The sequence below is a fragment of the Dipodomys merriami genome, unplaced genomic scaffold, assembly GCF_024711535.1.
Source record: "Dipodomys merriami isolate MVZ:Mamm:240054 unplaced genomic scaffold, mDipMer1.0.p SCAF_21, whole genome shotgun sequence".
NCBI classification, from domain to species: domain Eukaryota; kingdom Metazoa; phylum Chordata; class Mammalia; order Rodentia; family Heteromyidae; genus Dipodomys; species Dipodomys merriami.
Window position 1 is genome coordinate 7,863,426 of NW_027203493.1, and position 17,503 is coordinate 7,880,928.

General features: G+C 41.3%; 1 protein-coding gene across 7 annotated transcripts in view; it reads left to right on the forward strand.

The window, feature by feature from the left end:
* Ambra1 (autophagy and beclin 1 regulator 1) overlaps nt 1-17,503 on the forward strand; it is a 221,610-nt gene that overhangs the window by 76,408 nt on the left and 127,699 nt on the right. For 3 of the 7 annotated variants that reach the window (XM_070032455.1, XM_070032458.1, XM_070032460.1), the window contains 2 exons: nt 1,962-2,048; nt 6,339-6,518. The exons of 2 other annotated variants lie outside the window; for them this stretch is intronic. In XM_070032455.1, the coding sequence (XP_069888556.1) occupies nt 1,962-2,048; nt 6,339-6,518 (267 nt within the window). The remainder of the gene's footprint in view (nt 1-1,961; nt 2,049-6,338; nt 6,519-17,503) is intronic. 2 more of the 7 variants (XM_070032456.1, XM_070032461.1) reach the window with 1 other exon arrangement.

A 17,503-nucleotide genomic window follows, 5' to 3' on the forward strand; every position in this document is an offset into this window, starting at 1 on the left:
CTCCATTTGTTAGAAGAGTGGACATATGGTCTTGTTTTCTGCAGGAGAAGCCCTGCAGAAAAGTTGGAAAGCAGAGTTCTTTAGGGCCTTGGCTGTGTTTCTTCCATAGTCTGATTTGGGGAAAATGCTTCTTTATGCCAGTTTCTAGGATAAAGTGACTGCACATGACTATACCTAAAGCCTGCTAGTTTTGTTTTTTTTTTTTGTCGGTCGTGGGGCTTGAACTCTGGGCCTGGGCGCTGTCCCTCAGCTCTTCAGCTCAAGGCGAGCGCTCTACCACTTGAGCTACAGCGCCACTTCCGGTTTTCTGGTGGTTTATTGGAGATAGAAGTCTCACGGTCTCTCCTGCCCGGGCTGGCTTTGAACCGCGATCCTCAGATCTCAGCCTCCTGAGTAGCTAGGATTACAGGCGTGAGCCACCAGCGCCCGGCTAAGCCTGCTAGTTTTAATAGCATTAAATTGAATTAACTCAATTGAAAATGCTTGATAGCTGCTGTCCAGACCTCCTTTAAAGAAGAGTCTGACAGGGAGCTGGAGACCTTGGTCCTAGCAGAGCCAGGCAAGATGCTGCTAGAGAGGAACAATATGCATTTTTTTCTGAAACCACTTCCTTTGAAACATTTTAAGATAGGAGCTTCATTGGCTCCCAGTGCATAAATATTATTGGGAAGCAGGATAGCAAACATGGTAGACCAGGAAGGTCATATATATGAGGTGTTTTTTAACTGATCCTTATTGTGTAGCCAAAATTTAACAACTAGAAGATTTCATACAGAAGTCCAGATTTCAGCTGGGTACTAGTGGCTCACTCCTGTAATCCTAGCTACCCAGAAGGCTGAGATCTGAGGATTGTGGTTCAAAGCCAGCCAGGGCCAGAAAGTCCGTGAGGCTCTTATCTCCAGTTAACCACTAGAAAACTTGAAGCAGCGCTGTGGCTGAAAGTGATAGAGCACTATTCTTGAGCAGAAAAGCTCAGGGACAGTGCCAGACCTGAGTTCAAGCCCTATGATTGGGGGAAAAAAAGTCCAGATTTCTGATTACCTTTATGTATGTATGTATGTATGTATGTATGTATATATGTATGTATGTATGTATGTCTATATTTATTTATTTTGTCTTTGTTGGCTACCTTTACAGAGTAGGAAGAGAGCCAGCAATATTGAGCCTTCATTGTAGTTTGGAACAGTTGGCTGGAGCTGAGTGGTAGAACATCTCCCTTCTTTGCTAGTGTCTGTTGCTCAGCAGGGATAAATTATAGTTTAGCTGTGGAAGGTCTTGAAGTACAATATAGAGATTTGAAGACAGGCCTTCACTGATGCAAAATAGTTGTTTGCCAGAAGGCCACATATTTTAATTGCTAGGCCCACTATTCTCATGTATTTAATAAAATCCACTTCTCCAGGTTGCAGTGAGCTTTAAAGAAAGAAGTACATGTGAAGTACTTACTTAGCATATTACCTGGCATCCAAAGAGTGCTCCATGAGAAGTGTGTATATTTCATCTTGTTGATCCCTAAGAGTACTTTTTCCTCACAAAATGGTATAGGTAGAGCAGAATGGGAATGTGGATTTTGCTGATATGGAGGAACTAAATGTTAAGATAAACATTGGCACCACATGATAATCTCTATGTATATGCCTACTTTTCCCTCCTATGTTGAATTTAGCCTTGTATTTGTCTACTAGTTGCACTGTAAGCAGAAAAAGATCATGTTTCTAAGACATGATTTCTCACCAAAGAATACTCTTCAGCACAGTACAAATAGACACACCTAATATGGGAGCTCTCTATAGCTCTTTATGTTTTTACATACTTAGCTAGTAGAAAGTGTAAGGTTCCAGATCATAGATGTTAGCTGGCTGCAAAGGGGGATGTTGTTTACCTCTCCCCCATTTCCCTTGTGAATGACCTCTGAGTTGGTAATTGACAGGGATGATTGCCATTTTTTTAATCTCTGCTAGGAGGCTGCTGGAGTCTTCTCTCATTTCATTATCCCGTTATGATGGAGCAGGATCCAGAGAGCACCCAATTTACCCAGACCCAGCGAGGTAAGGCCAAAGTGAGAAATGGCACTAGGTGGGAGGGAGGGGCGGCCCTTGGGGTTGCCAAGCTGTTGGAAGCCCTTCCTGTGCCTCTCTGGTCCTGGTGCTCTTTTATTCTTCAGTTACAGTTTTAAGACAGGAATTCAGGTGTTTGGGAAGTTTTGCAGGTAAGTGAATAGCACCTCTGGTACAGAGGATTATGACCGAGCTCTTGTACTTTGGGGCTCATTTCTGTCGGGGGAAGGGGGAAGCTACAAAAACCACAGGCCATCTCACAATGTTCTTTCCCAGTGGCTTGAGGCCATTGCTAGTCAAATGGACAGCCAAAGGGGAACTGAAAATTTAAGAACATATACCTATAGGAAAATATTAATTAAAACAAAGCAAAAACATTTCTATTTGTTATAATTTAGGAAATTTAGAATATCAAAGGGCAGAAGACAAGCACTTTCACTTAACATTTTGGGGACTCTTGTAGGAAGAGGTGAAAAAGAATAACAATGAAACACTGTCATTTTATTAGAGCATATCCTTTAAGGTTATTAGATGAATTCAAAACCCATCCTTCCCAGATGTAGATAACAGAACCAAGGATAGAATATTGAGTTATTGGATACCATCTATTTGTAAAGAGTAGCCCCTTGTGGTTGTCTCAGCTGGTTTTATTGATTCCACTAATGATCTAAAAGGGATAACTGAACTTTATTTAATTAATACAAGAGCATGTATTGAGAGTTTGACAAATGAATAACTTTATAATAGTTGGGTTACCAAGGTAGTAATATAGGTCACATAAAATTAAATGAGCTTTGACCAGATTGACTGAGTCCACTTGGAAACATCTTTAGGTTGATTCCAGGGCTATTAAATAATTTTGTTGTTGACACAGTTATGATACTATACTTTTTTTTTTTTTTTTTTTTTGTCGGTCGTGGGGCTTGAACTCTGGGCCTGGACGCTGTCCCTCAGCTCTTTAGCTCAAGGCGAGCGCTCTACCACTTGAGCTACAGCGCCACTTCCGGTTTTCTGGTGGTTTATTGGAGATAGGAGTCTCACAGTCTCTCCTGCCCGGGCTGGCTTTGAACCGCGATCCTCAGATCTCAGCCTCCTGAGTAGCTAGGATTACAGGCGTGAGCCACCGGCGCCCGGCTGATACTATACTTTTTGAGATACTAGTGAACAGAATTTTTAAATTATCTCCTTACTTCATTTTCCATACCAAGAAATGGCCAATCTGAGGACTCAGGAATAGGAGTTGATGACTTTAACAACGTATAGGCAACTTATATGATGGCTGAAGCAAGAAAGTTTATGTTAGTCTCTAGTTATGTTGGGAAGTGACAAATTCTTTAATAAAGGAAGAATTTTGCCATTGTCAAGTACTTTTAAACAGTGGTATACAAAACATAGAAATATAACAATTTCTTTTAGGACAGTAAGTCTCATTCCCTGACAAGGTTAAACAGTGGTTTTTAAGGAGCATTCATTATTTGCCCTCTTTTCATATTTTATATATTTCATATTTTCATATTTATCCATGCCCTGATCTCTTGGTTACTGAAAGTGTCATACTTTGTGATAGTGGGATTTTTATATTTTCTCTTTGAACATAGTATAGTGTGTGTGTGTGTGTGTGTGTGTGTGTGTGTGTGTGTGTGTGTGTGTGTGTGTGTGTGTGTGTGTGTGTGTGTGTGTGTTTTGGAGTGATAGGTGTTTGTTCCTTGAAGAAAACTTGAGGAGTTATTTATACACTTAAAATTTTCACTTGGAACACTTTAGAATTGTTTGATGGATTTTTAGCTCTTTACAGCTGTCATTTTTTTCCTTTTCCTCTTACCACGTGGATAGGACAAGGCTAGGATGTTAAGAATTTTCTCTCCCATTTTTTTCTTCCCTGTTTTGTTTTGTTTTGTAACCACTGATATGTAGTTTCATAATTTAGGGGAATTCCTGTCCTATAGTAAGATAAGTTTGGTTACCTAGTACTGAATTTATATCCCTACAATAAAAGGCATTCTTTATTAGCATTACCATCAGCGGTAACATTATTATAATTTTTCCATTTGAGAGTAGGCTGAAGAATGAGTATATTTATGGTCACATAACGTCACTTTATAGGATCAGCTCCCTTCTTGAAAACATTTTTCCTGTTTCATTCTTGTCTAATATGGTTGACTTGAGAATCTAATTGATACTGATTTTTGGCAGAAGATTTCTGTGTATTTGGTAGCAATAAGAACAACTGAAGAGTATTCTGTCTGTTGAAATTTTAGTTTTCTGTGATTGATCCTTATTAAACAACAACAACAACAACAACAAAACCATGGGAATAGGGGTCCAAGTGGATAATGAGAATTCCACCAGTTGAGGCTGTTAGCAAAGAGTTTTCGTACTCTGATGGTCTTGGCCTAGATGTCTGTATGTTCTACTTACTATATTTCATTTGAGTTTGGTGATGCTGAGTGTGGCATATTATTCCATGTCACAGACTTTTGAGTTCCAAAGATCATCACCTACCTCCTTGTGAATTCCATTTGGCATCTGACAGAAGGATACCACCTCTGATGACAGGCATTTCAAGACAGGCTCACTTCCTGTTGCAGTTGGCTGTAGGATCTCCTTTGGCCTGTGTCAGTAGAATTACTGAGGACAAGGTTTCAGGGCCCTGAAAAGTCCAGGTGTAAGATGTTTGCAAACAATTTTTCATTTTGTATTTTGGTTGTTTTGTTTTGTTTGTTTCTGAAACTAGACCTTGATAAAAGTTTGAGGCTGGTCTCAAACTTTCATCCTGTCACTATCAGTCCAGCACCTCAAGGTTCCTAAGTAGCCAGGAACATTATGAAAATGTTCCACTGCTCCCAGCAGTGGATATGAACTTTTTTCTTTTTATATTCAAACATTTATAGAAGTATATAAAATATAAAAGTCCTTAAGAGTCCTCAGTTGGATTGCTGTGTCTCCTCTTAGTTTTTTCCCTTAATTACAGAAATACATATTTTTGTATACATATTCATATATACATACTATTCTTTAACTCTTCCTCCACTTAAAATTTGTAGTTTCGAGACTTTTTCTTTTCAGTATAGAGGGATCATTTAATCTTTTAATGGTTTCATAGTGTTTCTTTATGGGTATAATTTATTTAATTTGTCACTATTTGGTTATTTCCTACCTTTTTACTAGTGTTGATGATGCTTAAATGAACTTCCTTATGTGTGTATGTGTATATATATACATGTTTACATATACATATTTGTACTCTTGCTTGTTTCTGTATGATAAAATTCCTAGTAAGAGTATGTGCCTCAGATTTTAAGTTGAAATGCTTAGCAATTCACTTAATATTCTCAAAAAAACATTTTTCTCTTATTATTATTTTCATATTCTCAGTTCATAGCCTCAAATTATATAACTGTGTTGTGAGAGATGGAGGAAAACTTGAGACTGAAGGAATGGAATGTTGGGAATTGTGTAATGCACTAGAAGTTGTCAGGGAATATTAAGATAATTGAATCCTTGGTTTGAAGAATGAGAGTCTAGACTAATGATTTATTGGAATAGCTAGTAAGAAAGATATACCTATGTTGCCTCTATGCTCTGATTCTTAGAGTAGAAAATTTTTTTTTCGACTTTCTGTTTTCTCAGGTATATATTACTGTCAATCCTTACCCTAAATATTTTCTCCATGTTACAAATATCTGTGATTAATCTAAGAGGTTGAAAGATACAGTTATAAGGCATTAAGTGAAATTTGGACTTACGTACATTTGTCAGAGAGGGAAAAGAAGTTCTAGTGAAAATGATAACCTTGGATGATACTTAGGTGTTTGTGGTGCTTTTGTTAATCATCCAGTACTTACTATTCCCTGGCCTGTTTTCTGATTCGCAAAATGGAAAGAGTAGATGAATGTGAAGGCTTTTCTAATTTCTTACATTTTTGTCTGTGGTGATCAAGGTGATCAAAGAAAAGCTGTGACTATGTTTTAAGGGCACCCTGAGAAGCTAAGCCAGGTTAAGAAGCTAAACAGAAAAGCTCAGTGCTAATCCTCTTGAGAAAGGGTAGTCCTTCAACAGAAGATGACTGATTAAATTGCTATTTGCCTTAGAACAGAAGCACTGGTGATAGTCTGATAAATATATTCTGCAGTACATACCTCCTGGTGAGTTAAATGTCCTGTATTTTTCATGCATCCAGAATTTGCCTCAGCGGGGAGATGCCATGAGAGAGCTGAATTTACTGTCGTTCACAATATTCCCCACATTAGTGCTAGTTTTATTTGTCCATCTCTCTCTCAGATTATCTCCTGCTGCATACTACGCCCAGAGGATGATCCAGTATCTCTCACGGAGAGACAGTATTCGCCAGCGCTCCATGCGCTACCAACAGAACCGTCTCCGTTCTTCCACCTCCTCTTCTTCCTCAGACAACCAGGGTCCGTCAGTAGAGGGAACTGACTTGGAATTTGAGGACTTTGAGTAAGTACATACTTGGCCTGCCTTCTTCTCCCTCCTCCCAAGTTATGCATGCTTTCAAGTTAGCCACTGTCTGTCCAGCATTGGTAAACATTCTTTGCTTCCAACCCCAAAATTATTATTTATGATAACAGGATAATGGGGTGAGGGACAGAGGGCTCAAATGCTTGGGAGCACTCCCATCTCTGGCATTGGTATTGCTGATTCACAGGCACCCATAGCAAGGGACAGCCTACTGGGCCCTAGGCCAGAGTGGGAGAAGATGGCTGCGGCTCTTGAGGCAACATTTATTTATAAGCCCCTTTTGTGTATATAGTGGAATGCTTCTTTTCATGGATGTTTATCTTCATGGTGCCAGGCAGGGAGTAAGGATGGTGTTACTCTCAAGCAGAGTAGATGTGGAGGGTTTTTTTTTTTTTTTTTTTAAATTATTTATTTAGCTTGATTGTGGAGCTTGAACTCTGGGCCTGGACACATCATGGACTCTTTGTTCTACCACTTTGAGCCACAGCATCATTTCTGATTTTCTGGTAGTTAATTGGAGGTAAGAGTCTCATGGACTTTCTTACCCAGGCTGGCTTTGAACTGCAATCCTCAGATCTCAGCCTTCTGAGTAGCTAGGATTACAGGTGTGAGCCATCAGCACCCAGCTTTTTTTTTTTTTTTTAATTTTAATTCTTGGCTTGCCCTAAAAGGCAGTTTTCTCTCTCCATATTCTGACAGGATACTTGTGGTCCTGCTCTATTAATTTTCTCAGTCTTCCTCTTCCTAGGTCATATATTACCTGTCGAATTAATATGGTGAGTTAAGAGATGATCCCTTGCTTCCTTTGCCTCCTATTTTTCTTTTTTTTGTTCCTCTTGATATTGTTGAATGGGGCAGGGGTGATGTAAAGGAGAAAGATAATCCCAGGTTCCAGAATTCTAAGATCCCTGATCTTACTGTTGAGTTTTGCATTCTGCCTTCTCCAACTTGATATTTCTGACCCCTGTGTCCTCCTTTATTCCCCATATCTTTTACATTTCATCTTAGCCTGTAATTGAGTTTTTCTGGCTTATATCAAATTGGACATTTGACTTTTTTTTAATCCTGCAGTTTTAACTCAGGGCCTGGGTGTTATCCCTGAGCTTCTTTTTTTCAAGGCTAGTATTCTACCTTTTGAGCTGCAGCTCTAGTTCTGTTTTTTTTTGGGGGGGGGGTAGTTTCTAGTGGAAATAAGAGTCTCACAGACTTTTCTGTCTGGGATTGCTTCATAACTTGATCCTTAGATCTTAGTGTCTTGAGTAACTAGGATTACAGTCATGAGCCACTGCTTATTTTGGTATTTTTGTTTGTTTGTTTGTTTTGCAAGTCCTGGGTCTTGAACTCAGGGCCTGAGCACTGTCCTTGAGCTTCTTTTTGCTCAAGGCTAGCACTCTACCAATTGAGCCACAGCACCACTTCTGGCTTTTTCTGCTTGTGGTACTGAGGTATCGAACCCAGGGCTTCATGCATGCTAGGCTACCACTAAGCCACATAACCAGCCTGTATTTTGGTTTTTTCAACCGGTCATGGGGCCTGAACTCTGGGCCTGGGCGCTGTCCCTCAGCTCTTCAGCTCAAGGCTAGCGCTCTACCACTTGAGCCACAGCACCACTTCTGGCTTTTTTCTTTTTGCTTATGTGGTGCTGAGGAATCGAACCCAGGGCCTCATGCATGCAAGGCAAGCGCTCTACCTCTGAGCCACCTTCCCAGCCCTGAAGGATTCTTAAGCTTCACACACAGATGCACACACCTATGTTTCACTGGCATTATTGGAATGGAATAGCCATTCCTCTACTCCACTCTACTTCCCCCGCCCTTCCGGCCAAGATGGAGATTGAAACTCATTACCTGACATTTTCATTCATTGGTTAGCACTCTACCAACTGATCCACACCTCCAACCCCTCTACTCTGCTTTTATTTTATTTTTTTAATTTTTTGGGTTGGCCATGGGTCTTGAATTCTGGGCCTGGGTGCTGTCCCTGAGCTCTTCAGCTCAAGACTAGTGCTCTACCACTTGAACCACAGTGCCACTTAGAGTTTTCTGGTGGTTAATTGGAGATAAGAGTCTCATGGATTTTCCTGCCTGGGCTGGCTTTGAACTGCGATCCTCAGATCTCAGCCTCCTGAGTAGCTAGAATTATAGGCATGAGCCACCGGTGCCTGGCTACTCCACTCTTGATACCACTCCAACTCTTGAGAACTCAAGAGTTCTTTTTTTTTTTTTTTTGGGTCATTCATGGTGCTTGAACTCTGGGCCTGGGCACTATCCCACAGCTCTTCAGCTCAAAGCTATCACCCTGCCACTTGAGCCACAGCACCACTTCTGGCTTTTTCTATTTATGTGGTGCTGATAAATTGAACCCAGGGCCTCATGCATGCAAGGCAAGCACTCTACCACTGAGCCACCTTCCCAGCCCCTCAAGAGTTCTTATTGTTACCTCTCCCTCAACCATCTAGTCCTCCACAAACTATCTTGTAACAGAGTTTAATGACATGTTTGATCTTTTTGCCATAAATGACTAAGCATGACAACTTTTGTGCCAATTTGTTTTACTGGTGTTTTTGTTAAGTATACTAGCAGTTGCATTCTTGGTAGCAAAGGAAAGAACATGGGTTTAATGGAGAAAGATTTAAATATGCAAGAAATTCAGGGATTGCATGAAACAGCTGTTATGTGGCAAGTGAAATGGTTGTGGAGATCCTATTCCCCTATCAGCGACTAGAGAAGAGACCTGATGCATCTTTCTCTGTTTGTTCACTCTGGGAAAAGGTAATACACTGGCTGTGAAGAGAATGAAGTCCCTTACAGGTATCATTACAGGCAGACACCTAGAATGACATAATTTTTTCTGTAGATACGATTTATTTTTCCAGCATTAGGGTCTACCTAGGCAGGTTAAGCACACATGCTGAGGGGAGGTAGATCCCCTTGTTTAGCATGTGTGAGGTCATGGTTTAAGCCTCCAGGCAGAGGGGGAAAAGGCAGAAAGGCTGCTGGCATATAGTGCTGTTGAAAAGCCTAGGTGACTTTCTCTCATTAAGCCTTTGGTGATCTGGGAGTCAGTGCTGTGGATTGCTTAGCCCTCTTTCCATGCATGTGTGGAAGGCTGTTTTAGCAGTGCTGAAATGTGGGGCTCATGTCTTTGAGCTGTACCCTGCCTCGTGACATGTCCTTCACAATGGAGTTCTGGGTTACTTTAAAATGTTCTGTTCTCATCTTACCTTCCTTTTCTTCTGCTACCACCTCCTCACTCCCCCTTGCTTCCCCCTGAATTTTCCTATGTCAGACTGCCTCTTCCCTGTGCTCCCCCAGCCCACCTGTGCTTCCCTACCCCACCCAGGGATTCAGTGTGACCTTATTTTACATCTTCTTCATTTTGATGCACTGACTTACCAGGATTTTCCTGGGTGTTTTGTTTAACAATTGGCTACTTTCTCTAAGTTTCCTCTTTTGGGACTCATGGAGACTGTAATCTTGTTTTTTAAAAGTAGCTGAGGCTTAATCACCTCAACATTAGTAGTCCAATCACACCTTTACCCTGCTTGAGACCATCTTTGTGCAAAGACAGCTGCTGAGGACTTCAGAAGAGACCTGCTAACAATAGATTTCTAGATGTCCTGTTTGTGCATATTGATAAACACAGGGACCGTGACATCTCAGTCCACATCAAGATAGAGATGAATGGTAGATGATGTCTTCTTAGCAGGATGGTCATTAATCAGTTTCCTTCTAGTGAAGGAAATTGCTGGCTGATTGGTACTGATCTGCTTGCTCTCTGTTCATACTTTTTCTTTACCTTCACCCATAGACCAAACCTTGTTTTCTTTATCTCTAGTACTCTGAGGAGAGAATGGAAAATTAAGGAATGTACCATCCTATTTTAATTTCTCTGTCCTAATGCCTTTTCCCTTAGCTTTGCTATCTAGTGACTTATACTGTTATAGTTAATATTTTTTTTTAGAAAAACAAATACCGTAGATGCAGCCTGTAATCTCCTAACAGTGCCATTAAGAGACACTGTTCTTCTATTGGGTTTCCTTTTTTCACAGCATATCCTGGTTCTGCCTGTATGGCCTCAAGTTTCCCTCTCCACTCTTTCCATTTGTTAGTCTTAGATCTTTCTATTTGTTAGTCTTGGACATTTTTTGAACAATTCCCATCAAGGTCGAAAACATTCCCAGAAAGCCAAGGGAGCTATACTCAGATCCTTGTCTGATCCTTTGGATTTCTTCTATCATCTGTTGAATGAAAGGTGTTAGCTATAATAATATTTTTCATATATATGTTAACTAATAACTTTCAAAATATTTTAATATGTATGCCAAAGTAGCCATTTGACATATATTTACTTGTAGAGATAGATACATACTTTAAAATTTAGTTTAGGCTGGGTGATGGTAGCTTATGCCTATAATCCTCAGCTCAGGAAGCTGAGATCCGAGGATCACAGTTTGAAGCCAGCTTGGGCCTCTTATCTCTAATTAAGCACTAAAAACACCAGAAGTGTGGCTCAATTGGTAGAGTGGTAGCCTTGAGCAAAAGAGCTTAGGGGCACTGTCCAGGCCCTGAGTTCAAGACCCAGAACTAGTTATCCCCCCCCCCCCAATGATACATAGTCATATTTAAGCTCTTCCACAAGCTTGTTGAAAAGCAAGACTACTGAGATTTAGTTCTGAAAAGGATAGCCTTGGAAGTTGGTCAGAATGCAGTTAAATTTTCTATTCTTTTGTTGTTTGGATTAATGACCATCCTCCTAAGAAGACATTTTCTGCCATGCATCTCTATCTCTATCTGAGATGTCACAGTCCTTGTGTTGATCAAAATGCACAAACGGGACATCTAGAAATCTATTGTTAGCAGGTCTCTTCTGAAGTCCTCAGCAGCTGTCTTTGCATAAAGATGGTCACAAGCAGGGTAAAGGTGTGATTGTCTTTTGACATTGCTGTCTGCCTGTTTGAGAGCTCAGACCATCTACCAGAATATAGATGGCACATGTGGATGAGGGAATGTCAGTTTTAATTTTTATTGTCCCTTTGGAGAAAGACGGGTGGCTTTTACAGAAAGCCCAAGTTAGGGGCTTTGTCCCCCTGATTGCTAAAGGCTTACAAAAGAGGTGCTATTTTGTGCCTTTGTGACTATTCCAGCTAGCTTTATTCCTTTCTTTGTTTCATCTGTTATTCTAAATATATAACTATAACCCCTAAACCATCCATTACTAGCTCATTCCTGCCTCTTTATGTAGCTGTTTTGTCCTCCAAGGCAAAGGATACCTGAGTATATCCTTGCAAATGATAGGCACAACCAGGGATGATTCAGATTAGATCAACCACAAATACCTCAACAGTACATACCAGCCACTGGGCAATTATATTCAGCTTCTTAAAAATCATTACCAGGGGTTGGGAAGGCGGCTCAATGGTAGAGGGGAGAATGGGGCAGTTAATTGGAGTTAAGCATCTCATGGAATTTCTTGCATGGGCTGCCTTCAAACTGTGATTCTCAGATCTCAGCCTCCCAAGTAGCTAGGGTTACAAGAGGCATTAATCACCAGCATCTTGTGTGACTGGAAGTTAATTTAGCCCATGGCAAAGGAAATATGTTGAAACTAGAAAATTCTTCTCACATGAAGCAATAATTCTAATGGCTTTGTGAGACCTATATTTACTTCAAGTACTGTTGGCTAAAAATCCTAGCAGAGTGAAGCTGCATGTCCTTGGTAGTACTTGCTCATGCTTTGCTTCTGAGTCTGGAATATCTGTGACCTTTGAAGGATTCAGTGACTAGTTTGTAGTAATAAATACATAACTTGCATTCACAAAAGGGAAGAATAACTTTTGCTATCTGAAATCTCCAGAGGGTTGTCTGCTTCATGTTGTAATGGAATAGGCTTTGTATCTTCCTTTGACTCTAACATTAAAAAGTGTAAGAGAAACTTAACACTGTAAAGCTATTACTGTGTTTGCAGACTGTCTGCTGTATCACCCAGGAATCTGCCGTCTATATTTGTTGAGCAGTTCTTTTTTGCTTTAGTTTTGTTGTGAGACAGGATCTTGTCATGTAGCCCAGGCTGGTTGTTCTCAAACTCATGATCTTCCTGTTTCTACTTCCAGTGCTGAGAGTACAGATGTATACAATGTCTGGTCCACGATTAGTTCTTTTTTTTTTTTTTTTTTGGTCGGTCGTGGGGCTTGAACTCTGGGCTTGGGCGCTGTCCCTCAGCTCTTCAGCTCAAGGCAAGCGCTCTACCACTTGAGCTACAGCGCCACTTCCGGTTTTCTGGTGGTTTATTGGGGATAGGAGTCTCACGGTCTCTCCTGCCTGGGCTGGCTTTGAACCGCGATCCTCAGATCTCAGCCTCCTGAGTAGCTAGGATTACAGGCGTGAGCCACCAGCGCCTGGCCACGATTAGTTCTTAAATGTGGAATGACATTAAAAACTTTCTTTTCCTAGCCAGATACTGGTGTCTCAAACCTGTAGTCCTAGCTACTCAGGAAGCTGAGATTTGAAGATTGAAGTGCAAAGCTACCCCAGAGAAGGAAAGTACATGAGACTCTTTTTGTTGTTGTTGTTGTTTTTGTTGGTTGTGGGGGCTTGAACTCTGGGCCTGGGTACTGCTGTACCTCAGCTCCTTAGTTCAAGGCTAGAGTGTTCTACCACTTGAGCTACAGCGCCACTTCCAGTTTTCTGGTGGTTAATTGGAAATAAGAGTCTCACAGACTTTCCTGCATGGGCTGGCTTTGAACCGTGATCCTCAGATCTCAGCCTCCTGAGTAGCTAGGGTGATAGGTTACTGGGTCCCACCAGCACATGAGACTCTTTAACTCCAAGTAAGCACCAAAGAAAGCCAGAATTTAGAGCTATGGCTCAAGTGGTACAGTGGTAGCCTTGAGCAAAACAAAACAATACAATAAATACAAAACATAAATACAGAATACAATATATAAATACAAAAATAAATACAAAACAAAACAAAACAATAAAAACCCTCAGGGTAGTGCCCAAGCCCTGAGTTCAAGCCCTAGAACTAGCACAAAAACAAAAATACAAAAAAACAAACCAACCTTCTTTTCCAATTTACCTAAGAATCTTAAATAATTTCACTTGCTTGGGTTTTATAGTAGTTTGTTGATTGTTTTTAACAAGGTAGGCTTATTAAAAGAAAAAAACTATGTATTAAAATATTTTTTTCTACTAGGTATTCATGGTTCACACAATCCTAGCTACTCCAAGGATCTATCCAGAGACTATGAATAGATCTGTAACAAGAGCTATGAGCCGACCGTGGTGGTGCATACTGGTAATCAACAAGGAAGATGAGGCAGGAAGATTAGGAGTTCTAGACCAGCCTGGACTACACCTTATCCTAGCTACTTAGGAGGCTGAGGTCTGAGGATCACAGTTCAAAGCCAGCCTGGGCAGGAACATCTGTGAGACTCTTAGCTCCAATTCACCACCAGAAAACCAGAAGTGGTGCTTTGGCTCAAGTGGTAGAGCACTAGCCTTGAGCTGAAGAGCACAGGGACAAAGCCCAGGCCCAGAGTTGAAGACCCACAACTGTCAAAAAAAAAAAAGGAAACGAGCTATGAAATGTTTGTGATATTAGAGAGATCCAACTGTTCTGAACTGTAGAGAACCTGGAATACCTGGCTTCCAACTTTTAACTTTTGGGGCAGCCATTATCGTATGGGTCAGGAAGTTAACTAGTTAACTTGACCTAAAGTGGCTAGTGTACTGATAAAAAATAAACAAAAAGCTGGGCTCTAGTGGTTTACGCCTGTAATCGTAGCTACCCAGGAGGCTGAGATCTGAGGATTCCTGTTCAAAACCAACCCAGGCAGGAAAGACCGTGAGACTCCTATCTCCAGTAAACCACTAGAAAACCGGAAGTGGCGCTGTAGCTCAAGTGGTAGAGCGCTAGCCTTGAGCTGAAGAGCTGAGGGACAGCACCCAGGCCCAGAGTTCAAGCCCCATGACCGAAAGAAAAAAAAAAAAGAGCAGTGGGAATAGCATAGACAAGGATATTTAGGATTGAATTTAAATATCAGGTATATCTGTGGTATTTTCTTCAAAGATATCAAGTTATAATTATTATCATTATTGTGTGTGCATGAGACTAGGTCTTATTATGTTGCCCTGGCTGGTCTGTAATTGCTATGCTCAGGTCATCTAACTCAATCTCCTGATTAGCTGGGACTAACAGGCATGTGCCACCAAGCACAGTATCCATACTCACATCCCACTTTTCCAAATAAAAGCAATAAAATGCTTTCATTTTTACTTACTAGAGCCAGTTTTCCACTGTTTGTAAATTAATAAGTGATTCCTACAGTAGCAGTGATTGGAATTAAGATTGTTCTGTGTCTCCATCTTCGCAGATCTGGGGTTTGGACTCAGGACCTCATGCTTGCTAGGCAAGTGTTCTTACCACTTGAGCGATCCTCCAGCCCTTTTTTGCTTTAGTTTTCATAAGTTCTTGTGTTTTTGCCTGAGAAGGGCCTTAGACTCTGGTTCCCCTTCCTATACCAGTAGCTGAATTACAAACAACACTACCACATGCCCCTTTGAGGTGCTTTTTTTGTTTTTGTTTTTGTTTTTTTTTTTCCGTCGTCAGTTGTGGGGCCTGAACTCTGGCATTGGGTGCTGTCCCTCAGCTCTTCAGCTCAAGGCTAGTGCCCTGTTTTTTGTCTGGGTAGCCTCAGAAATCAACCAAATCTCTACCTGCCACGTAGCTGAATTATAAGTGTGAGCCACTGCACCCATTCCTGGACTTAATTCTTGACAATGCCTACTAGCCCTATCGCTAGGTAAGTGCTCTACTACTTGTGCCTCCTCCTCAGCCCTTTTTTTCTTTAATTTTGTTTTTTAGGTAAAGTTTCATATTTTTGCCTTGGCTGACCTTGGATTTCAATCTCCCTTCTTATATCCCCGCCCCCTCCCCCTTTTGTGTGTGTGTGTGTGTGCACGCGTGTGTGCGTGTGTGCACGTGCACATGCGCTCCAGCCCTGGGGCTTGAATTCAAGGCCTGGGCACTGTCCCTGAGATTCTTTTGCTCAAAGCTAGCACTCTACAACTTGAGCCACAGTACCACTTCCAGCTTTTTCTGTTTATGTGGCACTGAGGAATTGAACCCAGGGCTTCAAGCATGCTAGGCAAGCACTCTACCACTAAGCCACATTCCCAGCCTTTCTCCTATCTCTCTTTCTGCTGGGATTATAAGTGTGCCTTATCTAACTTATTCTTTGAAATAGATTATCACTAATTCTTTGCCTGAGTAGTTGGAATTATAGGTATGAGCACACTCAATATAGAATCAGTTCTCTCTCTCTACACACATACACACACACACATCCTCTTAATTAGCAGGAATTACTGGGGTTTTGCACACACACACACACCCTCTTAATTAGCAGGAATTACTGGGTGGGGTTTTGCACACACACACACCCTCTTAATTAGCAGGAATTACTGGGGTTTTGCACACACACACACACCCTCTTAATTAGCAGGAATTACTGGGGTTTTGAATTCAGTGACACACACACACACACACACACACACACACACACACACACACACACACACACACACACACACACACACACACACACACACACACACACACACACACACACACACACACACACACACACACACACACACACACACACACACCCCCTCTTAATTAGCAGGAATTACTGGGTTGTTTTTTTTTTTTTGGTCGGTCGTGGGGCTTGAACTCTGGGCCTGGGCGCTGTCCCTCAGCTCTTCAGCTCAAGGTGAGCGCTCTACCACTTGAGCTACAGCGCCACTTCCGGTTTTCTGGTGGTTTATTGGAGATAGGAGTCTCACGGTCTCTCCTGCCCGGGCTGGCTTTGAACCGCGATCCTCAGATCTCAGCCTCCTGAGTAGCTAGGATTACAGGCGTGAGCCACCAGCGCCCGGCTATTACTGGGGTTTTGAATTCAGTGCCTCATACTTTCCAGGCAGTGCCTCATACAGGCAGGTGCTGTACCACTGAAGCATCCCTCCAGCCTAGAATTAGTACTCTTTCTGAGCAAAGAAAATCCATTTGAAGATTTATTTTGGGAAATGTAGAAGAAAAGAAGAAGAAGAAAAAAAGGAATATATCTGGATTGTGCCTGGGCTTAAAATGGGAAAATACAGAAGGAAAGAATTAAACAGCCAGGAGGTGTGTGGAGGAAGACATAACCACTTAGATTTATATGTTTATTTTTCAATCACAAAATGCCCAGTATGAATATGTATTTGCATAATGTAGGCAGATAAAATTAAATGGTAGAATAAAAAAGAGAGAACTTTGTAAATGGTAATTATCTTATATTACTATTTCTTGGAGAAAAAGGAACTGTACACTTTCTGCAGTTCCAGGAACCTCCAACCCTACTTTGTTAGTTCTCTCCTATGAGGAACTGCAGCAGGAGTATCCTTCCCTTGCAAAAGTAAAAGCTCTTGCCCAAGTTTCGAGTCCTTGGAAATGGAGACCGGGCCTTAGTCTCCTTTTTTTTTTCTTTTTGTCGGTTGTGGGGCTTGAACTCTGGGCCTGGGTGCTTCAGTTCAAGGCTAGCACTCTACCACTTGAGCCACAGAGCCACTTCCAGCTTTTTCTGCTTATGTGGTGCTGAGGAATTGAACCCAGGGCCTCATGCATGCAAGGCAAGCACTCTACCACTGAGCCATCTTCCCAGCCCTGGGCCTTAGTTTCCTACTAACAATGCATTGTAAGGAAAGGTCTTGACTAAGATCTCTGATAATCCAGGTATAGAAATAAAAACTAGGTTCTCTTGGCTATAGGTTTAGTGAAAACAGGGAAACAAATATTTTTGAATTTTCAGTGAAGTTAGCTGTGTACTATCAAGACAATGGCCTTTTGAGTTCTTTAGTTGAAAAGATTTATTTATAAGGTTCAAGTCAGAGTCATTTGTCATTGAGGAGCAGTGACAA